This window comes from Eupeodes corollae, chromosome 1, assembly GCF_945859685.1.
Source record: "Eupeodes corollae chromosome 1, idEupCoro1.1, whole genome shotgun sequence".
Taxonomy (NCBI): domain Eukaryota; kingdom Metazoa; phylum Arthropoda; class Insecta; order Diptera; family Syrphidae; genus Eupeodes; species Eupeodes corollae.
This window is the reverse complement of record NC_079147.1, coordinates 248,671,555-248,699,384: the sequence shown is the minus strand read 5'-3', so window position 1 is coordinate 248,699,384 and position 27,830 is coordinate 248,671,555. Positions and strand designations below refer to the sequence as shown.

The following is a 27,830-nucleotide window of genomic DNA, read 5'->3' as shown; positions in this document are numbered from 1 at the left end:
CATATGTAGGTACAAATAAAATGAGAAAATTAACAAACAATTTGTGTGGTATCTAATAATTGCACTTTTAATTAAGAGCAATTAAAAAAAACATAGTGTGTGACCTTATACTTTAGTTAATGTTCATCGACTGTTATTCTTGTAGCACTACATTGTTAGTATAATATAAAAGCTTTTATAAGTTTTCACTCATTTGATTCTTGTTTTGCGCTTCAACTATTAAAGGTAGGTAACCGTATGTAGTTTTCTAATTCACTTTCAATGTCTTTCCAATTGTTCTTTTTTTTCCTAGTTGATTTAATTCGAATTAGAAATAGAAAATAACAATGATGATTGAAATAATATTGATGTCACTGTCAGGGGAGTTCATTTATAGTTGACTTGTAAAAAATTTAAAAAAGAAAACTATGAGAATTTTTGTTGTTGATGTTTTAAAATTGGTTCCCTATCCCAATTCAAATTGTCATTTAAATTATCAGATTTATGATCTGTATTTGTTATAATTTTAATAGTCTGACCGAATGACGTGCTATCGGTGGTGATACTATTTGATATAAGGAATTGTTTCATAGTTTAACAGAATATAGGAAGTTTCTACTATGTTATGCTTTAGTTTTTCAGAATTAAGAATTTTTGACTCCTCTACTAAGGACGATATTTTACTTATTTAGGTCATCAGACCTATAAAAACCGTGGATGATTTATAGGGGGAAATAGGCCCGTGTTTGAGCTCTCTCCAGCTTTTACTCAATCTAACCAATTCTTCCTCGACTCCGCGTGTGAAGAAACCACTGTATTGCTTTTCCTACAACGCAGTCATTGCAGGACGTGTTTTCAATCGAATCCACTGCCACTTGCGCCTTCCAATAACGCTAGCGAGTTGAATTAAATGTTATATTATATGTTATGACGTGACACCAAACTAGTATATTTTTGAAAAAAAAAAAATAAACTAATAGTTTTTTTTATAAATCAAAAAAAATAACAGAAATATTTGGCTCCTCGAATATTTTACAAACAAAAAATGATTGTATCTCCAAAAAATTGTGTGCAATAAAAAATAACGTTTTTGATATCTAGTAAAATTTTTAGAAAAATCGAATTGACAATTTTTTTTAATAAAAAACGAAAACATACAAAAAAACATTCCTAAAAATTATTAAAAATTGATTTTCGACTCATTAACATTTAAAGAAAAATCGAATTGGCAGTTTTTTAACAATAAAAAAGCTAAAAAGAATTAAAAAGTTGGTAAATTTTGGTTTTACGGCTAAAATGCGATGTGTGTTCAAAAAGTACCTGGAATTTTCGTTTTTTTTTTTTAAATATTTATTTATTCGTTTACTTCTATGTGTTCCCCTTCAAAGTAGTCGCCCTCCAGATATAATACACTTATGCCAGTGTTTTTTTTCCAATCTTCGAAGCACTCTCAGCGATTCGGCCTTTGTTTCTTCGATCGAGGAAAAACGCCGTCATTTGATTTGTCTCTTCAACTTTGGAAACAGGAAAAAGTCACACGGAGCCATATCTAGTGAATATAGAGGTTGGTATTGTAGACCACGGTATTGTTTTTGGCCAACAAATTACGAACAAGCAACAACGAGTGAGCAGAGGCGTTATCGTGGTGCAAAAGACATGAATTGTTTTTCTATAAATCTGAGCGTTTTTTTCGGATTCAAGGTAATACTCCTTATTAACCGTACGACCTTGTGGTAAGATCTCTTGATACACTATGCCATTATAATCGAAGAAAACTGTAAGCAAAACCTTCACATTTGATCGCACTTGACGGGCTTTTTTCTTTGGTGACGTTGGATGCTTCCAGATGGACGATTGTGCTTTGGTTGTGATATCATAACCGTAAACCCATGTTTCATCACCAGTTATGACCCTTTCAAGCAAACTGGGATCGTCGTTGACGTCATTTAACGGCTCATGAGCGATGTTCATGCGATTGTTTTTTTGGTCAAACATTGTTTAAACAAACAAAAACCGCCGAGCTCATAAAAACACGTCGAACCTTAGCAACTCCCACAGACAAAGTAAATAGTGAATATAGCTGAAAATTGACATGTATACCAACAGAATACAAAACAAATGTTGACCTTCGGACTCTCCAGACCAGCGAAATTTAAAAATTCCGGGTACTTTTTGAACACACCTCGTATGTTTTTAAAAATTTAAGATTATGCCTTTTAAAGCCATTTAATTTTGTCTTATAAAAAATACTGTTTTAAACATTCAGTACAATTTTGAGAAAAATCGAATTAACAAAAAATAAAAAACATTACTAAAACTTAGTACAGATCTACTGTCGACACAAATATTTTTTTCAAAAACTCAAAAAATGGCTTCAAACAGATTTATCTCACAGAAAATATTGTTTTCAACATTCAGTACATTTTGTATAAAACTCCAACAGTCCGATTTTTCATACAAAAATAAAATCTACGAACAACAGTACGAATATTTGGTAAAAATTGATGTGCGGTTCTCGATATCTTGTGATCAATAGAATATATTGACTTTTAATTAATTTCATTCATCCAATTTGTATTTGTTTATATAAGAAATTATAGAAGACTTTTAAGAAATGCTACTAAAATTGGTAAAAATTGGTTTTCGACTAAAAATCTTGTTTACAAAAATAGATTTTAAAATCAAACTATTTCATCAAATGTAAAATATTTTCGATAATTTTTAAATCTCTTAGAATAATTTAACTGACAACTTATTTAACAAAACATGAAAACCTACAAACGTTAAGCAAGACTAATAGACAGACGGGAAGGGAAGTTTTCAGTGCGGGTCGCATCCCAGCCTGTTTTGAGGCAAAAAACCCGTGAGATGTTTAGTTTACACCTATTTATAAAGGTTTGCAGTTTCCTGGTAATAAAGATGTTATTTTCCGTATAAGCTGAGAAAGTTGTTCCTACAAACATTAGACACCACTCCGAACGCAGTCTTAAATTTCTCAGTACGCCTAGTGGTATATTGTTCAGATCCGCCTTGAGTAGAGACAATACTTCCAAGATATTGGAAACTCTACTTTTTCTATTATTTGCTGAACAATTTCTATCAGAGAGATAGAGAGAGAGCGAGAGACTGGGAGTTTCGAGGTTGAACATCTTAGCTTTTGCCGTGTTTCTTTTCAGAACTCCAAGATTTTCGCTTCTTTACCCTTGTTGTCATTTGTTGGTGGCCCAGATATGTCATCAGAGTACATCTTATTTCTGTAAAGCTGCCCACAGCACATTGATTAGTAATAAAAACGGAATTTGATTGCAAACTCTTTTAACAACCTACCAACATTTTAGATTCCCAATTTATAAAAAAAAACTAAATGTTATGATTCCAGAAGCGCGATTCGTTTAATATATAATCTATTGAAGTCACCGAAAAGATAAAAATTGTGCCCTAATTTAAAACAAAACATTGAAATTTTGTGCATTTGAATAATTATAAAAATATTAGTCCCTTTTTAAAGATTTGCCAAATTTTAGTTCAGGAACAAATTCGTAGTTTAAACAATTTTTTTTTAAATATTGAAAACGGATATTTTTTAAAATTTAAGCAGATAGTTGAAATCGAGGTTCGGATTCATAATCAGCACTAATTATTATTAACTCAAAAACAATTTTTTTTTTAAATGGAAGTATTAAATTCAAGGTTTCTCAAAATTTCGTATAGAATCTTCAAAACCAATGAGAATTACCAGAAACTAAGTAAGATTCTAAAATGCTATATCTAGAAGACAAAGAATTTTCCTTTGCAAAATCATTGTACAATTTATTGCTGTTTTTCAGCTTAACCACAAAATATCGGGTTTGACTGTCCTAAACATTTTTAATGAAACATATTCTAAAAACCTGATGTGCTAGAAACGATAGATTGTAGCTTAAGAAAAGTATTTGCTAGAATCGAATACTAAAGACTTATCAGTTGGGTAGAATGAAACAATCGGTTTTCGTGAGGGCTTCTCAACGGTTGACCATATTTGTGATTTATCGAGTATTGCTAACAAATTTATCCAAAAGAAAAAGAAGATGTTTGCTTGCTTTATCGACTTATAAGCTGCGTTTGATACCGTCAATCGACAGGCCCTCACTTGGTATATCTAGAAAATGTCTAAATATCTACGAAAATTTTGTATGAAAAACTTATGCGACATTTTAGGATGGGGCCGATATTTCAAATTGGTTTCAAACTACTGCAAGTGTTTCTCATGGATGTATCCTCAGCCCAATCTTGTTTGCCCTTTCCATTGTTGATTTCAGATAATTTACCCGGTGGAGTTTGTTTATCTGATATTCGTATAAAAGTTATTACGTGGAGGACTTGGTTATGCTAGCGGATAACCCATCTTCTCTCTAGCAACAAATTAATTGGGTCTAAATGTACTGCAATATTTGGGACCTTCAAATAAACTCAGAGAAATCAAAGATAATGGTATTTGAGGCACGGAGTTGTAGAAAGTTGAGAGAAGAAAGGTGGTTCCTTAACAACCAACCTATTGAAATAGTACAGGGATTCAAATAAATGGGAGTGTTGATGTCTGCTAACGGTAGCTTCAATAAACATGTTCAGCATAAGAGTAGAGAAGCTAAAGTAGTTCTAAACACAACGTGGCCAACTTTCTTCTCAAGCAAAAACCTAGACTTAGATTCTAAATACCGAGTTTTCCAAGCAACCATTAAAACTTGCTTGTCTTGCAGTATTAAAGTTTTTTGTCACAACTATTTTGAAGAATTTGAGTTGATGGTGGTAGGTAGGCAGGTAGAAATGGCGATCCCAAGGCAACCTAGCCTGAAACTCGTTTGACCTTTGATTGAAAGGGATAGATTGATAGAGAAGCTTCATAGCGATTATGTTAGAGCCATTTTGTCGCATTGAGAAAAAAGATTAGGTCTCTAATCTTTGTCTCAGATAGCTCATCAAGTTCGTGAAAGAATGCTTTTCCAAAGCATTTCATTCTGGTGTTTGCCAAAGCAGGACATTTGCAGAGGAAATGGATTATCGTTTCACTTTTTCTTTGGTCACTATAACTACGGCAAAAAGTGTTTTAGGAGATACCCAACTTCTCCGCATAAACTCCTATAGGCCAATGTCCGGTACAAACCGCAACTATCCTGGCTATGTCTTGCCTTGGCCTGCATAGAAGATCGTTTGTACGGGTTTTATTATAGGTGGGCCATATCTTCCTAGATATAAGTCAGTTGGGTAAATTGCTCCACCTTCGGTTTGATTCAGTTTGGTAGATAGAAAAGATTTTACCCTTCATAGCGCCAAGAGAAATGTTAACCATTTTCGCAAGTGAGCTATGAAGGGCCGATCCTTGCCTGGCTAGCTCGTCAGTCCGTTCATTTCCCACGATACCACTATGGCCCGGAACCCAGATCAGGGTGACACCGAGGTTAATATTCAGGTTCGCAAGTTTATCGCGACATTGCTGGACCAATTTGGATGAGTATGTGGCCGAGTTAATGGCTTTGACAGCTGCCTGATTCTCTGTAAAGGTAGCAGCATTTCGGTTTTGGTTTGGGCTTTGTTTAAGTATCTTACATGCCTCTTTTATTGCTAGTAGTTCAGCATGAAAAACGCTAGCAAAGTCAAGAAGCCTAAAGGATTTAGCTACATTTAGGGACTCAGAAAATATCCCAGAACCAACTCCGCACTCCATCTTTGAGCCGTCAGTAAAGATGGTTGTGTCGAAACCTATCGACACGATGTAATCCTCCCAATCTTCTCTCGATGAGAAACTAACCTTAAAACACTTAATAAGGCTCAAAGTAGGAGTGCAGTAGTCAGTGTCTACCCAGGTTATATCTGAGGGAATCAATTTCGTTGTGTTGCTGTGACCCTAAGGTTTTGACAACCAGCTGTTTGATTCGTTCAGCCTAATAGCGCTGCAGGAAACTATGTATTTAATAAAAAGGTCGATTGGTAGATAGGTGGTGCCCACGCAAGCTGTTCTCTGAACCTTTTTTAGTTTATCAATATTATAGGCTTTGCTAAGGGCAGGCCACAACACAATCGAGCCATATGTTAAGATTGGACGTACTACGGCTGTGTATGTCCATAAAATCATCTTCAACTAAAATCACCACTTTTTGCCGAAAGTCTTGCTGCAGGCGTAGAAGACAACACAGGCCTTCTTAGCCTGTACTTCAATATTTAGTTTCCAGTTAAGTTTAGGGTCGAGTATAACTCCCAAATATTTTGGACTGGAAGACAATGATAGAATTTGACCATTGAAACGAGGTAGCATGAAGGGCGGTACTTTAGTTTTGGTGCTAAAGAGCAACAGTTCAGTTTAACTTTGGTTAACTCCTAGTCCACAACTCGTGGCGTGATTTCACTAATCACAGAGGTGTACTTTCCTGACACCAATAGCACCAAATCATCCGCATAGGCTACCGCCTTCACTACACATCTCTCTAATTTAACGAGAATTGTATCCATGACCAGAAGCCATAGAAGCGGCGAAAGGACACCACCCTGGGGTGTTCCCCTACTCACGTGTTTTGTTGCGGTTGTATTGCCTAGAATGGCTCGAATCTTCTTACCACTGAGCATGGAAATAATCCATTCTCGAATGAAGTCTTCTACACCGAACTAAACGAGCGATTCTTCTATGGATTTTGTAAGGACGTTGTTAAAAGCACCTTTTATGTGTAGGAAGGTGGCAAGAGTAAATTCTTTATAATCGATTGTTTGTTCTACAGTACGCACTACTTCATGGAGGGCAGTCTCAGTAGATTTGCCCCTAAATAAGCATGCTGAGAGCTTTCGAGAGGTCGTCCAACTAGGATTTTTCTAATATGGTAATCAAGAATGCGCTCCAAGGTTTTAAGCACAAAAGATGTTAAGCTTATTGGTCTGAAATCCTTCGCGGATTCGTGACCTCGCCTACCCACTTTCGGGATAAAAACTACTTTGACCTGTCGCCACGACATGGGCACATGTTTGAGAAGGAGACATCCTTTGAAAATTTGTTCCAGCCATGGAGCTGCCACATCATGCAACTTTTGAAGCATAACTGGCAGAACTAAATGTTTAGTGTAAAGAATGTTTTAAATTCTGTTTTCCTAGAAATATTAATTTACAAATTTCTAAAATAATTTATAATATGAATTTATAAAAACGTAAACTTAAACACAAAAACCAATAGTTATCAAAAAATTATTTTTTTTTTTTTTTGTGTAAACGATATATTTTTTTATAACAAGAAATGTAATAAAAACCTATCAGCTATTTTTTTTTTCAATCTTTCAAAATTTATCGATTTCCAAACGCTCTTTCGGTTAGACCAGAAGTCTTTATCATAACTTGAGCCACTTTTTACTTTATGTTAGTTAAAAAATTCAATCGGATTGAAGTTTGCGACTGGGCAAGCCAGACACATTTTTTTAATACTTTTATGGTACTATTCATGTTGTTGTCAATTTTACAGCATCTTCTCAGATGCATAGGAAATCATCTCATCCCATTCCAAATCCACACAAAACCCGAAACTTTATAATATAATTCTAGACAGTTTTATATTTATTTATTAATTTCCGCCTTTCTCACATAAATGATTTAACATAAATATAATCCTTAAAAACCTTTCGGCATTGCTTAATTTTTCCTTCTTTTTTGTATTTTGCAGCTCATATTGTTGTCGACCTGGCGGTTAAACGAAGTCATAAAATGCAACGTCCCAGCTCAGTGGGTATTGGTCCACCCACTCCAATACTCTCTTCAAGAGATCGAACAGCTTCCATCACAGGACCACAACCAGTTGACGTAAATCATAAAATAAAGAATTAAAAACATTAAAAATTAACTATTCGAATAAAAATTTCAAACTAAAATCAATTTATTATATTTCAGAATGCAAAACGAAGGGAAATGGAATCATATAAAATCAAAACACTCCAACTTATGCTCGAACAGGAAAAGAAAAATCTTGAACGTTTGAAAGGTGATTCGAGTAATCCAAGTTACAAAACTTCTGAAACAAATATACGCAAATTAAAAGAGCAATTGCGTCAAGTTGGAGGCGAGGTATGAAACAAAAAAAAAAGAAACAAATTTATTTATTTAAAAAAAATACCATTCAACAAAAGTTTATTTTTATTTATCATATACAATATTGTTTTATTTTTTGTTGTTGTTTTATTATTTTGCAAAAGATGACGTTATTCTTTGACTAAATCATTTGAAATGTTTTCAGGGGACATAGTTTATTTTTACTTTTTTTATTAGTAATGATTGATGTTATTGAATGTTGCATAATGATTTGTTAGCGCCTTTTGTTTTTTAAATAACTAATTTTTTTGTTAAAATGATTTGTTACAATGCTTGGCAATTTAATATAATGTTGTTGTTTTTCTCTCTAAACAATTAAATGTTATTAAAATAAATTTGCCAATGCAAATTCAATGCATCTCTCATTTTATGTCCAACCAACCAAACCCACAATTTATTAACAAACAAAAAGAAAACAAAATATTTAAAAAATAAGAATAACAAAATCAAATGATGATGTCATTTAATAAATGAAGTCATAACAAATATTTAATTTTATTTTTGTATTTTATTATTATTATTTTCTTTTTTGCATTAATTTTTTAACCAAATTTTGTTATTTTTTTCCTTTTGATTTTTATTTAATTTTTGTTATACATGTAATCGTATTTAACCCCAGGTATATAAAAAAATTATTATAAATTATAGAAGTTATTCAAAAAATTATAGTCTTTAAAATAAATTAGGTCCCATGTATTGAGTTATTTTAGTTAAAGATCTTAAATCTCCAATATTCATATTACTTTGAATTATATAAGTTTACCATTAGTTTTGAAACTGATTCTGAGTTTATTATTATATTTAATTCTTTAAAGATAGTTTTATTTTTTAACCTTCTTGTATTTACCATTTGCAGACAAAAAAAGGAAACGTAACGAACGTTGTTTTGCACTCTTTATACGTAGACGTAATCCAAATAGTATTTCAAGTTAAAATTCTTAATCCGATTAAGGTTTATAGCATTTTAATAGTTTAGAATTTTTCTTCGCCACATTGTTGATTATTCCTTATATTATATTTGTGGCATTTATGAAATTCTTGATATTTAAGGATGTACAATGTATTACTTTTTTGATAATTGGCTACTTGTAATTTTGAAAATATAGATCTGTTTATTTTATAATACAATAGTAAATAGAAAATGTCTGTAGAAACCCATTAGGAAGTGTATGCTTTTGAAATCATTTGATTTTTTGTGTTTCCATTTCAAATATTTGAAAATACCTAGTTGTGCCATAAGTTCTGTTACCAGCATAAAACACCATAGGACAAGAACTACGTAATATTTTATATTCATTCATGCTTATTTTGAGATTCGAACGAAACGTTAATTCGAGTGACTCTATCTATTTGTTCGAATGAATTTTGTTTATTTTGAGATTCGAATGAAAAATATTCATTGCAATAAATTAACTGAAATTAAACTTATTTTGTAGATCAGCTGTTCTAAATGATTTAACATTTTGGTTTGATTTAGTGCGACCACACTTAATTTTTATTTTTCGAAGAATCTTATTTTTAATTCAGAGAAAAATTAAGTGAAGTTAATAAAGTGATAAACAAAAACATTCAAGACATGAAATTAAACATTATTTCAACTAACGTAACCATTCATTCATTAAGGTGGCGCTACAGTCCGGGGCGGACCTGGGCCTCAACCAACAAGCGTCTCCAGCCAGCTCGGTCCCTAGCTAGCTGTCTCCAGTTTCGCACGCCAAGTTGGTTGAGGTCCTCTCCCACCTGCGTGCGCCACCTGAGTCGCGGTCTTTCTCTACTGCGCCGTCCCTCGGGATTGGATTCGAAGACCTTCCGGGCTGGAGCGTTGATGTCCATCCGCTCTACATGACCTAGCCATCTAAGCCGTTGGACTTTAATTATGTTAACTAGGTCAGTGTCGCTGTACAGCCCGCACAGTTCGTCGTTATATCTTCTCCTCCATTCTCCATCTATGCGTACGAGACCAAAAATCACACGAAGAATCACACGCTCTCATCTTTCTTTGTCAGGGTCCAGGCCTCAGCGCCATAAATGAGAACCGGGATGATGAGTGCCTTATAGATGGTGATTTTAGATGCTCGAGAGAGGACTTTACTAATCAATTGCCTTCTAAGTCCAAAGAAGCAGAGAGTTATTCTTCGTTTGATTTCAGCGCTGGTGTCGTTGTCTGTGTTAATAGCGGTGCCTAGGTAGACAAAGTCCTGAACTACCTCAAAGTTATAGCTGTCCATGGTGACGTTTTGTCCAAGACGTCGTCGTTCAGTGTCCTTTTTTGATGACAGCATATACTTGGTCTTGCCCTCATTGACCACTAAACCCATCTTCTTCGCTTCCGTCGCAATGCTCAAAAACGCTCCACTGACATCACGCTTTGATCTTCCAATTATGTCAATATCATCTGCGTATCCGAGTAATTGGATGGATCTTTGGAAGATTGTGCCTCTAGTGTTGACGGTTGAGTTTTGCACAATTCTTTCCAGAACGATGTTGAAGAAGTCGCATGACAGTGCATCGCCTTGTCTAAAACCTTTTTTGACATCAAATGCATCGGTAAGATCTTTTCCGACCTTGATAGAGCAGCGTGCATTCTCCATCGTCATTCTGCACAAACGGATAAGTTTGACAGGGATGCCAAAACTAGACATTGCTCGGTAGAGCTCTTCCCTATAGATGCTGTCATACGGGGCTTTAAAATCGATAAAGAGATGGTGGGTATCGATTTGAAGCTCCTGGGTTTTTTCCAAGATCTGCCGTAGTGTGAATATTTGGTCTATAGTGGACTAACGTAACCATTTTGGTTTAAATTTCCATCTTGTGTTTATTCAGTTTAAAATATTATGTATATTCGTCGCACATGGTCACACTTTCAATTGATATGAAAAAAATCAATATTTTTTAACTTCAAATCGGACCAAATTGATTTTGTTTTGTAGATTTGTAAAGAAATTTCGCCTAAATAAACGGGCATTTAAATATGGAGGCCCATGGCCAATGAGCTTCACGGGAGCATCTCTCCAATACCGGTCAGCATCTACACGGTTTACAGAAAAACCCTTTGCTACCTCCAGATTCTCCTCCATCGACCTTATAAGGACTTCTTTTTACTTTCTATTGCTTCAATTAGAATGTGACAGTTTCATTTATAAAATAACTAAAGAAAATAGTCAATATAACCAATTTCATTTAATTATTGTATTAAAGTTATTGAAGCTATTTACCAGAAAATATCTGAACGACACAAAAATGACATTTAATTCGAATCATTCGAAAGTCAAAGTTTACTTAGTTTTTTTTTAGTGAACTTTCGATTGAATCAGCAAACTTTCGAATCGATCGAATCTCAAAAAAAAACTCTTCTCGAATTTGAATAACTTTCGATCGTAAACGAATCTCAAAATAAGGGTGATTGTTGTTTCATTTAATTTAAAAAAAGTAGTTTCACTCAAAGTTACTGACCTTAGCTTTAATACATTAGGTAGCGCGATAGTCCGTTGAGAACTAAGGCCTAGTGACTTACAACTCTCTCTTGAAAAAAAACTAGATGGCACTGTCAAGGATTGAACCCAACACCTCTTGCATGCAAGTCCAACCACTAACCATTACGCCTCGGGTGTTTCAGCTTTAATGTCAGTCCTTTGACGTTTTTGCCATCGACCTGTAGTGGCATGTATTGTTTCTTTTCTATTCTATTCAGTTAAATCTAACTTTTGAATTTAAAAATGTCTGTGAGAAGTCTTTCAGGCACTCTCTCCAATTCTAACTTCAAGAAATAATTTTAAGTTTTAAAATATGAAGTTCCCGAGAACCAATCTCAAGCTACCCTAAGACCTATGATGTTGACCCCAAAACACTTTTTTATGTCTTTTTGTAGAAGAATTTATTAGAACATTGTATTAGACGATTTTGTTTTCATTGAAAAGGGTTGTCTCTACTTTTCACGTTCGTTCCCAAAAAATACGACATGGGACACTTTGGAGTGAGACTTTCAATAAAAAAAATCATTATAGAAGGTTACTCTTGACCCTTAGAACATAAGTTTTAGCTTGAAATAATGATGTCGCTTAATCCTAACCTAACCCAACTTTTGTTATCATCTTCTACAACGGCACCAATCTTTTCTTTGGAAGAAAAGAATTATTTCTCGAGTGACACAGTAAAATCCATTGGACTCTTTCCACATTAACTTTTTAAAGTTGACAAATGATCTGTAGACCGTCGTTAGCACTTTATGTGTTGATAAAATGGATCTAGTGAATATATCCATTTCTCTGGACACTATCTTTCTCTTTCGAAGGATGTTTAGTAGTATTCGTTCCCGTATAACTTTAATTAACATTCAAATGTGGGCAGCGCACCGACGGCTACTTTTTGGGCTGTCATCTATACTTAAAGACATAAAAACTGGCAGATAATCCGATTTCTGGAAATTTTGGCGGTTCCCAATGGTTTTTTTTTAAACTAGAACATTTCGCCAGAACTCAATCCTTAGCACGATTCTTTTTTCTTTACCGCATCACTCCATGGTAACAGAAACTAAATTGGAACTTACTAATTGCTTACCAATGTAAGGAAAAATAAGATAACCATTTTATATCATAGGGTTTTTTGATCAACAAGGTCTTGAAGATTTGTAACAGAATTTTTGGCACAAATAGGTACTCCATGAAAATTAGAAATTCGCGTTGAAATTTCGCTGAGTTTTTGTGAAAAGCTTCATATATATATTCTTAATGCTCCTTAAGAAGTTCTCTTATTTCGGACTGAAGCAAAAATTGAAGAGGGGGGGGGGGGGGGTACCATTATCATCAGGTCGAAAACCGGGATCCGGTCTTGAACTCGTTTAACAAATCTCTTCATTTATACAACGCCATCCAGTCCTGGTCTAATCCAGGTCTTCAGTGTAAGCATGGTCTGTCGCCTATCATAAAATGTACTATATATTTAGGTCTTTCTGGATGACTTTTTTGAATGAATTCAGTTTTGTTTTATTATTTTTTAAGACCATTTTTTGTGTCTAAAATAACATCCTTCAATTATACAATTCTGGAGCTTAGGTTTAAATCTGTATGATTTTATCAATGTCAAAAAAGTAAATTTCAAACAATGAAAATCTTGGTAGCTCTTTCAAACTTTCAGAAAGCGTTTATAATAAAGTTTTTTAAACTTTTCAGCAGTAAATGGATTTATTTGATAATTATTATAATTTCCTGGTGTTAACGTTATTTAAAACAATAAGTCCGATTTTCAAAAATAAGGTGGTTTTTAATTGTTTTTCTCGTGGTTTTTTATGTTGTACCCTTTAAATTAACCCCTTTCCTCCCTACCAAGAGTATACTTTACCAGGGTTTTTTTCAAATCCTTCATCATTTCCGAAATGCACTTTTTTGTAAGTCTCTTTAAGCTTTCTCAGCGATTCAGTTTTCATCTCCAAAACGTCTTTTTTCGCATGGATTTCTTCAATCTTAGATAAAAAGGTGACATTTGGAAAATAAAGTTCGCTGAATAATGATTACGGTGTTGTCTTTGATCACAAAGTGATGACCAAGCAAAATGTTTTTTTTTCTTTGTTCAAAATCCAAATCTTTGCTTAGTTATTGGATTCAGAAATCTAAAAAATTGCATGGCATGGAAAAATGATATAACGATATTCTCAGGAGCAATTCGGCTTTTCTTCAGTGCTTCACTTGACAAGCAGGGCTGTCCAGTTCATTATTTACATCTTTTCGAACTTTTCTGAAGAGCTTGGGTAGTTTAGATTTTATTATTTTAATTTACTGTATACTTCAAGTATGCCTGTTTTAACATTTCCCGAATTTTCGGCACTTACTTTTATTTTTACCCAAAATTGTATGAATTTCAGTCGGTGCATCCACCAAAATTTAAAAAAAATCCTCTTTTAAGAAAAAATTGAGTTTACTGAGTTACCTTCTGCTTTTCAACTTTCCAATTGTTATCTTTTCGTGTTTCAATTTTCCCAACAGACCTTTAACACTGTTATTTTAGCTTTAAAAAAAAAAACATTTTAGATTACTCAAAAGGCAGCAGTTTGTTTTCAAATGAAATTCGGGGATCAATTATAAAAGATCTTAAATAGGAGATGCATTATTTTTCATGTCAATGAGTGTAAGCTTGGTTTACCTGAGGTGTTGGAAATAAGTTAGCCTTAAGTTTAGGTTAAGGTTTTGTCATTATAAGTTATTGTAAAGATTTCCCTACTCTAATTTTTTGTGATGTTTTTCCCTTATTTATTTGGTAGTACAGTCATTTAATCAGTACTTAAAACAAACCTATCTTTTATTACAATTAAACGTGCAATTTTTTAAGTTTAGCTTATGAAAAAAAAACCAAACCCAAATAAAATAGACCCATAGATTAGTAAAAGCGTTTAAAACTCCATTTTTGGTTTTGTCCACTCATATTCCCTGTTATAAAGTTATTTTTAAAATAATGTTTTTACATAATCTATCATTAAATTTATAAATAAAACATTTTTCTTTGTTCTATAATTGTTATAGATATTGCATTTTATTAATTTTATTATTATTCTTATTCAGCCTTTCCTCATCTAAATGAGATTCTCTTTTTTCAAGGTGTTATTGGTTTATCATTATTTGTACACAAAAACAACACAAAAAGTTATTCACTCATCGAATGATTACATTCACCAATATATATTTTTTATTTTTATTTTTCAACTCATATTATGCGTTTTATAATTTTACTCTGAACTTTTTAAACATGTTTCTTAAATAATACAAAAAAAACTCATTCATTTGTGAAACACACAAAATCAATACACAGTGCGCCACAATTCACACTTTCAAATCAATAAAAACGCCTTTTTGTCTAAAACCAAACAAAAATAATTAAAAAATAAACAAATGCAGGCAGCTTTATATCTTAACCAAAGCTAATTAATTACAAAAAAAGAAAGATTTCAGCACAAATTAACTCTTAATGCAAATTTACCAACAAAAGCGAAAGGATTTAAAAAAAATAATAATATTAACTACTATTAAAAAATAAATTAAAAAAAAAACAAATTTAGGTTTTTTTTGTGAAAATTACTCAAAACAAACAAACCAAACTTCCTTCAATCCCAAACAGGAATCACCAGCGGGAATGAAATTCCAAAATTCATCTTCTCAATCGTCGGTAATGTCGCCAAGTCAAATCCTTCAGCAACATTATTCCCCACATCAACCAAATCCCCCTACAAACATCCATCATTTCCATCATCCTGCCACAACCCCACAGGCTCCACCACACACAAGTCCGGCATTCCTGTCGCTACTCCCGCGCTCCTTGTCCTCTTTGAGCTTGGGAACGCGCAAGAAACCCGACAAAGAAATCACATCACCACTAAGCAATACCACAGACTTCCTATCTGCATCCTCGACAACAACAAACACCCCGAGTCCTTTGCTAACGCATTCGATGTCACAGTCGTTGCATCAACAGAAGGGTTCATCACAACCACATCAATTCTATCCGCATCATCTGCATCAACAGCAGCAATCGCAACAACAACATCAATCGGGAAATTCACAGAAATACAGCAAGGACAGTGCGGTAACACCAAAATCCTCAGCTCCCAAGAAGAAATTCTCTGGCAGTACAAAGAATCTTAAAGAGGACATACCGCCCCCTCTGCCACAGAGGAATCCTCCCAGAAATCTACTCCTCGAATCAGCCAATATGGATTGGCGTCGCAATGTCCCCGTCTCGGATCTAGACCATTCAACCATGTCAAGTCCAAGCACCCAACGTGGCTCACCCACCCATGGCATTTCACCTGGGCCAGGAGCATCCGGTGCTGGTCCTCAGAAGGCCCCCAATGCCCCTGCTTCGGGCAAAAAGCGTCCCAAGACAAAAACCAAAGCTCTCTCCGATCCGAAGATGAGCACTCAGATGTTCTTGCAAATGGAGAAAGCTCCTGGCACCGGAGAGGATGGTGATGACGACCATTGCATTCCACCACCTCTGCCACCCAGACAGCCAGGCATGATGGAGGAGGCACAAAATATCCTCAACGCCAACAAGAAACCAGGCAGCAACAATTTTGGCGGGCGACCACCCCCCAACAGTATTGACACATTGATGAACTATCCCCTGGTGACTACATGCACTCCTGTGCGTGACAATATGTCAGCGAATTTCCCACTCTCACAGAGACCAAATATCGTGCAACAGCTTCAGCAGCATCAGCAGATGCAAAACCAGATGCTTCATCATAACTCTGCTCCACCGCTACCACCACCAGCTATGCAGAGTTCCAGTTCGTCCGCTGTAAGTAGAGCCAACACTTCTAGTAACTTCTGCAAAAAGAGTAATAAGACCAACAAATCTTCTATCTCTCTCTCTCTCTGGATATATGGAGTGTTGTGGGTCACAAATTATTTAAATAAAAAAAGGCCTTTGTGTGTTTATGTAAAAAATAAAAAAACAATAATTATTTTGAGTAAATCATCTTCAATTCGATGCAAAAACAAAATTTAAAAAAAAATCTAATTTTTTTGGTAGAATTTTTGTACAAACAACAAAAATAAACTCACTTGCTTAAAATATCTACTAACTAACTTTTATAAAAATAAAATTCACTCAACAAATTTTAGATTCAAAATTAAGTTTGTAAAGCAATAAAAGCAAAATAACAACAATGCACATGGATACTAGTTACTAACAAATTTTATATTTCTATAGATTAAGATACTAATAATTATTATAAGTTATTATTAATAAGCGCTTGTAAATATTTGAATAGCTGTAGACTTATTTTTAAGGTAGAACTATGTATGTACATATATTGGGCGGAAGCTAACCAAACCAATGTTATAACGGTGCCGAATTTGAAAAAGTATCGTATTAATAATTCTTAACATTTTTTTTTAGAATTACTATTAACAAAAATTTAGTTAAGGGAGATTAAAGAGACCCTAATTTCGTTATTAAAAAATAGTTAACATCTTATGACGACGATATTATGAAAATTGATTTTAGGAAAAATCTGGAAGTAGTGATTTTCAATTCTAGGTTTTCTTTTCAGATTGAACATAATTTTGTCTTTAATTTTTTTAAAAGAAAGATATTAACTTTTTGGTTAGAATAAAACAAACGATTTTGCTGTTTTTTTTTTAAATATCTTAAAAGAAATATGAATTTGATAAAACGCAATCCAAAGTTGTGATTATAAATTTTGAATAGATACATTTTTTAGGAGCAAATGCAAACGCGAGGAGAATCCTAATAAGGTCTCGAAATAAAAATAAAGCATTCAATCGTTCTTTCCCCGGGGACTCACGGACATGTACTGATCAACGCTTAAAGGGCCAATTAAATCTATCATTGAACTTTTTTCTGGGATTAAAAAACGATTAGAGGATAAAATTTGTCATATTTGGTGTAAAAAAAGCTGATAAGTTGTAGATTTATTTGTATTGAAAAAATGCATAATCTTTTCTTTAAAATCGTTTTAAATGTATTCTTTTTGTCCGCCTGTCAGTTTTACTTTCAATGATAAACTCTTATCTTAAGTTCTTAAACTAATCAAGACATTTTTGGTTTAATGACAGAAATATTCAATGGTTCAGACAACATTAGGGACTACATTTGCAGTCAACTAGATTCTCTGAACGTAATTACGTAAATTTTGACCAAGGCACTAGTTAGTTTTTCAACATTCATAATCCTCAAACTTGGAACTTTACTTCACTAACCTTTTCCTTCAGTTCATTGTACAAAACTATCAAAAACATTGGTCGCATTCACAAAGCTAGTGGCTACGTAGTCAAGGGATTCTGATTGTCTAAATCTAACTACAAACAAAAATGTAAAAATTTCGGCTACAAAGTTAGTGCACGCTGGTTTTGACGTTTCACAATCAGCTGCTCAGTAAGGACAGAAGAATTTAAAATGAAATGAATCTTTCGGTATTTAAATACAAATATGAATCAATAGTATTATATCTTCTATTTGGTTATATGGAATTTAAAAAGGAAAACAAATCTATTTAGAACTCCGAAAAAACACAAATGTTTCTTATTTTATATATTTGTATTTTTAATTAATATGACAGTTCCGGATTGACTAGCTTTGTAGTGCAATTTTGCATTCACAAAGTTGAATTTTGACTTCGTTGTCACTAGCTTTGTGAATGCGCCCATTATTGTCTACAAAACACTTCTCAGGCAAGCAACAAATCGGCTATTTTTAGGCAGCTGGCCAACTAGAAACTTGCCTTACTTTCAAGTCCCTTATGTCACCTGAACCTGCCCAATGTTATAACTAATAACCAACTTGTAAAATAATTCCAGTGATTGGTTTGAATGAAGGACCAGTTAAAGCTACCATATATTTGTATGTATCTTTTTTTTTAAATGCTATAAAAATATGGAGTGTTGTAGCTTCGGCTGTGTGGCACGTAGCGCCGCTGTTGAAACCAAATGTTGCCAATATCCTTTTTCTACTTTTGTGAACAAAAATTCGTTCAAAATGGCCCGATAACGTTTGCCATTGACTGTAGCGGTAATTCCTTGTCCGTTTTCGAAGAAAAATGTCCCAATTATGCTTCTGGACCAAAATCAGCACCAAACAGTGACTCGTTTTGGGGGTACCGGCTTTTCAATGTATGCGTCCAGGTTTTCAGTGCCCCAAACGCGACAATTTTGCTTGTATAAACAAGGTATATAAATACCCGCCAAGATCAAAATGAGCTTCATCTGAAAAGATGTTTTTTTTTTTGTGCAAAATCGGCATCTTCTCTAAGCGTTGTTCAAGCATGTACACAACCATATTCGTTCAGCGGAAGGATAAAACTAAATATCGGTCAAATCTAGTTGAAAAAATGGAATTGATTTTGGGGACAAAAATGCCAAAGATTTCCGTCAGAGAAAAATGTAATGGGATATCAATCAGAAATGTATTTTTCTACTACACAAATGTTCAATATTAGCTATAAACTACCCAACAAAAAAAATCCTATAAGTTGTTTCAATAATAAAAACTAATGACAAAAATCAAAAATTTAGCGCAATTTTTGACAGACTGATAAATTGTAGGAAGATATACGTATTATCAATTTGAAAAAAAAAATCATATCGTTAGTTTCCTCAAAAAAAGTTTTTTGATTTTACAAAGTCCTGACCTTATTTTTCCAAATTTAGTTCAAGTTTACAAAGTTCACTTTTAAAAGTGTAATTTTGGATCATTTTTTTTAATTGATACAGGGTAGAATCGGCTAAATTGATAATTGACTATAACTTCATTCCGTCTGTGTAAGATGATTTAACTCAATTCAATTCTATTGAACCATTTCAGATTATAATTGTCGCAGTTCATTGTTGTTATGGTGAAATGGTTAAATGATTCCTATAAAATATCTTAGTAAAAGTATTAAATTGGATTTGTTTTAGTAACATTTTTAATTTTCTTGTGTTTTTTCAAATGTCGTAAGCTTTGTCCTTCACAAGAATGTGTTTTTGTACCTAAAAAAGGTAACTGAAAAAATGTACCATTCATTTTTTGTAAGCGTCTGTAGATCTCTATTCACAAACGACATATTTGTAAGAAAATGACTATCACATTTTTGTTGTGACAGCTTTTTAGGTGTCAATTTTACCTTACATAGATCAAATTCTATTATTTTGATTGTCATTTATCAACAATCACCTTAGCCGATTCCACCCCAGATTGTCAAATAATTGTATCATTGTTTTTCTTTTTTTAAATAAAATGTAAAGATGAATAATAAAAAACGTTTTAAAATCGATGTGGTTCACATGCACACTGAAGACTACGTTTGCAACAATTGTCGGTTTTCTAAACTATTAAACTCTTTCTTTCGGTCAATATTAGTTTTGATCTCTTCTGACAGCGGCTTATTGAAAGAGACTAAAAATACAATTTGGATTCGTTAAATCGCACCATCCATGTGGAAAATCGTCAATTTTTATACAACAATTATTTAGCAATACTTTGTATTTGCTTATACTAAATATATGTATGTAATTGGAGTAGTGTCCAATTCTTTTAAAAATGCCCATCAGTTTATCCCTTGGGCCCAAATTCAGATGTACTATCAAGTAAAGAGTTTTTTTATTTAACCGCACTACACGAATATACAATACTTAACCCGGTATCGTTATCTCATTTTTAAATCTGTCGTACTTTTTTAATTGCTAGGTATTTTCAAAAAAAAAAAAGAAAAAGATCATTGGCTTAAGACGTTTCTACTTGGCAATTCGTAAGCCTTCCGGACTCTTCTGATAGTATTCACATCACAAAAAAAAACACAGTTCTGATTCGGAATGGAAATTTAAAGCACTCACAAATTCATATATTGAAATGGGTGCAGAATAGTATTGTTTGTAATAAGCAGAAGTTCAAAGGGCTGCTTTGTACCCTTTGTATGCGAAAAACACAATATATGAGCATTACAAAGGGAAGAAAGTGTTTGAAAACAGGATTCTAATTCAAAAACCATTATTTTTGAATTTAAAATGTATCACACTTTACAAATATTATTCAAATGGTTGCCTCGGGAAGATTCGTAGCATGCGATTCTTCAAAACGATATTTTGTTACATTCCGGACGGAACCTTGGCCATAACATGAGTAATGTTGTTTTTGTTTTACTCGATAAATTCGGATCATTAAAAATACTTCTTCTCGTGGAAGCAATATTTTCAATCAAGCATCCGTGACGATGCAGTAACGCTTCAACTTTCTTCAAATTTCTTCATAATTTTACTGACTCTTTTTATAGTCGCTCAATTATAAAGATCAGCTAGTGCTGTTTGTTATAAGCTCAAAGATAATTATGGTTATTTTGTACAATTTTGAGAAACGAGCTATGACATTGATTAGAATTTGCGAGAACAAAAAGAACTCTGCCTAGGTATTTAGTTAAATTTTAAAGTATATTTTTAAATATTCTATCTGAGACTAACATTATAAGTTTAATTAAGTTTTAATGATGATCAGTAGCGGATGGTGTGAGCAGTATCATGCGTCCTTGAAACTAACTATGAAGATCATTATTATCCAGTAGTAGCGAACATTGGTTTCGTTTAAATAAAAACTCTTTGGTAAATTTGATTTTTAAAAAGCTTTAGGAAAGTTTTTCAAAGAAAAAAAAATCAGAAAAATGCATGAAATCTTTATTTCAATCGATAGTACGGTCCATATAATTTAATATTTGAAAATTATTTCATGCAAATTCACGAAGCAGTTTGTCTGTATAGACATGAGCTTTAACAAAGCCCCACAAAAAATAGTCTAAAGCCGTTAAATCGCACGATCTAGGCGGCCAATTGACCATCACAGTTAAGTTACGATTCGCATCATTTTTGAAGAAGTACGGTTCAGTGATGCCACCAAACTGTGACTTTTTCTGGATGCATTGGTAGCTCTTGCAATGCTTCTGGCTGATGTTCACTGCAAAATCGACAATTCTGCTTATTTACGTACCCATTGATCCAAAAATGAGCTTCGTCGCTGAACACAATTTCCGGTAAAAAAGTGGGTCTTCGGCCAACTTTCAAAGAGCCCATTCACCAAAAATTTTACTTTGCAGTAGGTCGTTCGGCGTTCAGCTGTATTTTTAAATCATCACACCTAAATTCTTTCGCAAAAATTTCCACGTCGTTGAGTAACAGAGGCCCAATTGCTACGAACGGCAACGAATGGATAATTGATGGCCATCATTACCACTGGGCTATGCAGCTGCGATATTTTTCTTCAGTTCGCACTCTACGTAAGCGTGTTGGTGGTTTAATGTTCAACAATGTAAATTTGATTCGAAATTAAGTCACAAGAGCCCGAATAGCCACTTCAGTGGGTCGATTAAACTGACTTGTAAGTTTGCATCGATTCTTACGCGTTGTACGATTTCATGACAATTCTAATTCAACAGGAGTCAAATGGCAGCGCCCTTAACTAAAAGCTACGATATGAATGGCCCTACACAATCACACCACTCTTCATATCTATGTAAGTTTGGAAAGAGATTTTCAAACAGTCAAAGTTTTCAAATCCCATGTATGTTGCAAGTTCAAGGTAGTAAGATTTTTTCAGACATTGACCATATTCTGATAAAAACATTTGCCTATTTATTGATCAATTTGGTTCGCTAGAACTTCCATCTTTGACTATCAAATGTAAAAACTTGTTTTTCTTCGTCAAATTGAAATTGTTATTCGCTGTGCACAATAAAAAAGTTGCTAAAAGTATCGATTTTGTATTAGTACAATGATTTCAGTTACAAAAACACAACAAATGCCATTTTTGAATATTAAATTATATTTTCTTCAACCGAATAACAACAATATCTTAAAAAATTTAGCCACAAAACTGCTTTTTGGCAGAACTAGAATTCATAAATAAACTTATTTTATAGTTTTTCTTCATAAAACATTTTCGTTAACGGGTTAAAAATATAAAACATCAAAAATGAAAATCCATAGAAAATAAAATGTATGCTGACAAGTTATTGTAAAAAAATATATAAAAATTAACAAATAATTTTATATACTAACACCATATTTTAAAAGCATCCAAAAAGAATTTTGTACTAAATATAAGAAAATTCAACTTTAAAAATATGAACTCAACTCAATTCAACTCAATAAACAAATGAAAATATGCTTCAAAATGCACGTACAAGTATGTAGGCACTACTTACTAACAAAAACACACAAATTGCTTTGCTTTTTCATTAATTATTATTATTTTTTTTGTTTAAACATTCGTAGTTGCGCTTCAGCAGAAATCTCGCTTTTAACACTCATCATTCATTATTTGTGTCACATTCCCTCAAAAAAGAAAAGATCCCTTCACAAATTTCCAAAATTATTTTTCGTTTCTTCATTGCAAAATAAAAAAAAGGATTAAACGCTTTGAGGGTAGAAAATTAGATAAAAATCCTTATCTTACTTCCCACAAGTAGAATACAAATATTAAAAATAAAACCCTTTTGGTTGGTCTTAAAAACGCACACCATATGAGTACACCAAAGTGCCATACCTACAACTATTTTTATATTGGTAATTTTTCAGTAGAAGTTGAATTTGAATCACATTATCGGCTTTTGAAATACAATATTTTTGTGTAAATATAAGAAAATTTACTTTTTTTTTCTTATTTGGAGGATATCGAACTAACAATGGCTAATCTGATGATAAAAAGAATTCGCATGTGCGTCAGATATGATTTTTACTTTAAAAATTCATTTAAGTTCAAATCATCCAGTTTCTCTGAGATTGGTCATGGTCACGGACGGACGTAGACGTTTGGAATTTTAGTTTTAAAATTGCATGATTTTCTAGACTTTATTATAGTTTTTGTATTTTTCGGTTGAGTTTTGTAGTTTGTTTAATTTTTTTTTCAGTAGAATTTTGTTGAAGTATTTTTTTTGTTGTTTTTGAAAACATTAGTTTTATTATTGCGGTGTAAATTAATGCTAAAGCTTATGGGTAATTTGTTATTTATTATTTCGTCTCAATTTACATGTATTTTAATTTAATTCAATCAATTTTACAGGCACTTGGTCAGACACCACAGAATATGAATCATTTTGGTAAACATCGTCGTGTTGTATCGTCACCGGATAATATGCATCCACGCCATGAAAGACAACTGGGTAAGAGTCAAAATTAAGAAGCTTGTTGTGGAAATGTTATTCATGTCATAAATTTTGTTTCAATTTCGTTAGATCGTCATAACAAATCGACATCAGGCTCTTGGGAATTGGTTGAAAAAGACAATGAAATAACCCCACCGGGAACACCCCCACCGCCTTATTTAACCTCAGCCTCGCATGCCATGGCCCAACAACAGCAGCAACATCAACAACAGCATCATCTACATCACCAACATTCTCAACCTGCCGGCGTTGGTGGCGGCGGTGGCATGGAGGAAATTGACAATGGTTTCATGATTGATATCAATAGTGGCAATCCAATGGTCCTTGCTGGTAGTCCAACACATTCCAACATATTCGCAAGTGGCGGAGGTAAAAGCCCTGCCATTCATCCGAATGCCATTCAAAAAGAAATCCTCTCAATGGAAGATGAAGATGGTTCTGATCAAGAATTTCTCGTCGATGAAAATGGTCCTTTCAATCATTTGCAACGTCTCCTCGAACCCGAGAATGTTGCCCATTTGGCTGTTTTCCTCAATTATGTTCTATCAAATTCAGACCCAGCTCCATTGTTGTTCTATTTGATAACTGGTCTCTACAAGGAGGGCACAGTAAAGGATATGCGTAAATGGGCCTATGAGATACATTCAACATTTTTGGTACCTCGAGCTCCGCTTGTATGGTTTAGTGCTGATGAATCATTGGCACGTGAAGTGGATAATGTGTTGCAGAGTGAATACGATAAAGTCGAGATATTGCGTAAGGTCTTTTGGAAGAGTCGCAAACGTGCGAAGGAGAAAATCTGTGATCAATTGAGAGAATTCCAACAGAAGCGGACAGCTGGCTTGGGTACTATTTATGGTCCAAGTGATTCCCAGCTTAACGAAGCTAAGGGAGATAAGAACAAAGAACAGAGAATATTCGAGGAGACTTTATTACCAAGGTTACAGTTTTGGATGTAAGTTTTCTTCCCCTTTCAAAATTGTGTGTGACTAATCTCGATTTTCTATTTTTTTTTTTTTCAGAGATGAGCTTGATAAAGAAGCTCCAGTTGAGGATCCCAAAAAGTTAGCCCTATGCTCTGCACTATCAACGGTTCTACATCGAATATTCATAACTCGATCGAATCCAAACAGTATTATCGATCGTGTACATCATTTTGTTAGTCGAGAAAAAAGCTTCAAAAGTCGTCTCATGGGCAAGAATCGAAAGGTGAGTTTTACTTGGGTATGTCGGACTTCTGGATGTTTCGTGTGCTTTTGGTTTTATTTTTCAATGAAACTGCCAACTTTTGCTTAATTTATTTTTATTTTGATATCATTTTCTTAAATTTAATTTTCTTTTTCATTGACAACCATTTTTTTAGATGACTGTACGTGGTCATCCGTTAGTATTACGTCAATACTATGAAGTGACCCACTGCAATCATTGTCAGTTAATCATATGGGGAGTTAGCCCTCAAGGATATCATTGTACAGGTAAGAAGACTTACAATTCTATTTTTAAGCTCATTATAGAGAGGACTTATAATAATAATGTGTTTTGTTTATTTTTTAGACTGTAAATTAAATATTCACCGTCCTTGTTCGAAAGTTTTGGATGAAAATTGCCCTGGTCCAGTACCACAAAAGCGTAAAGACCAACATAATGACAATAAAATTAGTAAATTTATGGAAAAAATAAGGCCCACAACACATTTTATGCAACGTATGTTAAAACATATTTTTGTGAATAAGAATTTTTTTAAACCCATTTTGTTGTTTGCTCGTTTTTAGAGGAACGACGTGCTAGGCAAGATGAGGAAGGTAATATTGATGATCTCTTCAATCCTGGTAAGTGCTAGAATTGTTAAGTTATGTTCTAAGGAGTGATTTAAATAATGTAACCGAAGGCAGAAGTTTATAATAATTTGGATCAGAGAGGTTCAAATTTGAAGAGTGAATCAAAAAGTGAGTTTACAATATAAAATAACGTGATTTACAGTGAATTAAAGTTTTCAACGGATAAAGCTGCAAATAAAGCTGTGACATTACAAAAAAGGAAAACAGAAATATATTAAACTACAAAAATAATATGTGAATAAAATTTAATAATTTAAAATCATAAAACGGGACATTCTTATATCGAAAATGATAGTCATAACTTATAAGAATTATTTCAGTCTTCTTTTCTTCTTCCGTTATTAATATCATTTTTAAGAAAGCACAGTTTAAGTTCCATTTTACGTATTTAATTTATTTAACAAATCTGTACACCTTTCGTTAACTATTTAAGAACCGTTTGCTAATACTAGACATAACTATTTAAGTTCTACATAATTAACTATGTCCTACTTAATGCACGGAACTTAAAGTCTTGTTAGAACCTCCCGAAAGCGTAGATTTTGATCCAGGCCTTCAGAATGCAATTAACTTAGGACAAATGACATGCACTCATAATTTTCAAAGCCAAACTTCATCAAATAGAACCATTAACAAAGACCTAATTAATAACTATTTTGGTAATCTGTGAAATCTTAGGAAAAGTTGCTACTGATAAAGTACTTAATTTTAAACTTCATTAAAAAACTTTAAAAATAACAAAAAAGGGGGAAAATGGGAACTTCTTTTATACATACTAATAAGTCTTGAGAATTGAACATAAAATTAAAAAAAACCAAGCGAGACATTCTTATCAATCCAATTCTTTTGAAGATGACAAAATGATATTATTGAATACCTTAAATGCGTTCCCACTATTTCAGAACGAATACATGTTTGGGAAAATTGTGAAGGCATCACTTTTTACTTTACGGTTTTGATTTCAATGTGAAATTCCAATTATTTTTTTCTCAACTCATGTTTAATAGAGTTTGAATATTTTTTTTGAAAATCTTCATCTTTTTGGATCCCGTATTGAAGCTTTCAAAAAGATGCCAAAATTAATCCGCAATTTTAGAGCTAGGCAACGTTAAAGCAACGTATTCACATTCTAAAGGCATCCACAAGTCAAAACTTCACCTTCAATTGAAATTTCATGTAGGTATACATTTACGTCTGTTTAATATTTTGCAATAAAACGAAGTTGGATGCGTTTCAATCTATGTTGAACTTAACTAAGTGTATCTTAAATATTTTTTGACAACCAAAAATAAAATCTAAGATATTCTTAGTTGCGACACACATTTAAGAACAGTATCAGGAAATCGGCCCTAATGTTCTTCAAGTCAAGTGTGAAAGAACAACTTGAAAATTGTCAATTCGCTCGATTTTTAAAAGCTACAACAGTAGTTAAAGTGCTTGAACTGACTGACTAAGTCGTAGTGTCTTTTGTCGAAACAGCAATTTGTGGCCATTGACACTCCAAACTAAGGAACTACGCTGAAAACAAAAATTAAAGAAACTTTCATTACAAATAAGTTATTCCATAAAAGTGAACACAGCTAAAGATAATATCTTCATGGCAGAGTATAAACGAACTGCAGGGGTCATTGAAACAGATCTAGATCGAAGTTTAAGGGTCATAAAGTTCTTAACATTTTGTCTGCTTAATAAGTTCATAAGCTTGAATTGTTATTATTAAAAACGTATCATATTCAGCCTTACTATGGCTTAAAAGTAGCTTATTCAATTTAAGGGGCATTTACTTATTCCATGATATACCATGTTTTGGAGTTTTTGTACGGTTTCACCGTTTTTTCCTTTGATAAAACTTTCCCAGAAATAAACACAGTACGTCAAAAAAGGTTTAAGTGCTAAGCATGCTTTTGTTTTAGACAAGTGGGTCAGAATTCTTTCGTAGTCTCAAGATTTTTGTGTATACCTTAAGAAAAGTTGCTCTTTTTTCTGGACAAAAATTATTCCCAAGTATTAGACATTATTAACGTAAAGTACAACTTTTCTGTTTATAAAAACCTTAACCTTTTTGTTAAGCAAAAGTTGCTTTAGTAGCCTTGAAGTCTATTTGAATGCACTTTAACTATTTCATATATCATTATGTGGGTTGTTAAGACAGTACCTTGAATTACACAGGTCTTAAATTTGGTACTTCCAAATTATTTCAGTAACAAGAAAATCAGCAAAGAATTGCTGCATACAAAAACCTGAGTCTGTCGATACTTAATTAATGCGTTTGATGAATAAAA

At 33.3% G+C, this 27,830-nt stretch overlaps 1 protein-coding gene across 3 annotated transcripts in view; it reads left to right on the top strand.

Moving 5' to 3' along the window:
* Window positions 1-27,830, top strand: part of LOC129949975 (uncharacterized) — a 462,937-nt gene that overhangs the window by 149,567 nt on the left and 285,540 nt on the right. For 2 of the 3 annotated variants that reach the window (XM_056061732.1, XM_056061739.1), the window contains 9 exons: window positions 7,652-7,788; window positions 7,876-8,049; window positions 15,178-16,359; window positions 23,608-23,707; window positions 23,780-24,665; window positions 24,733-24,919; window positions 25,074-25,185; window positions 25,265-25,414; window positions 25,483-25,539. In XM_056061732.1, the coding sequence (XP_055917707.1) occupies window positions 7,652-7,788; window positions 7,876-8,049; window positions 15,178-16,359; window positions 23,608-23,707; window positions 23,780-24,665; window positions 24,733-24,919; window positions 25,074-25,185; window positions 25,265-25,414; window positions 25,483-25,539 (2,985 nt within the window). The remainder of the gene's footprint in view (window positions 1-7,651; window positions 7,789-7,875; window positions 8,050-15,177; window positions 16,360-23,607; window positions 23,708-23,779; window positions 24,666-24,732; window positions 24,920-25,073; window positions 25,186-25,264; window positions 25,415-25,482; window positions 25,540-27,830) is intronic. The other variant, XM_056061748.1, reaches the window with a different exon arrangement.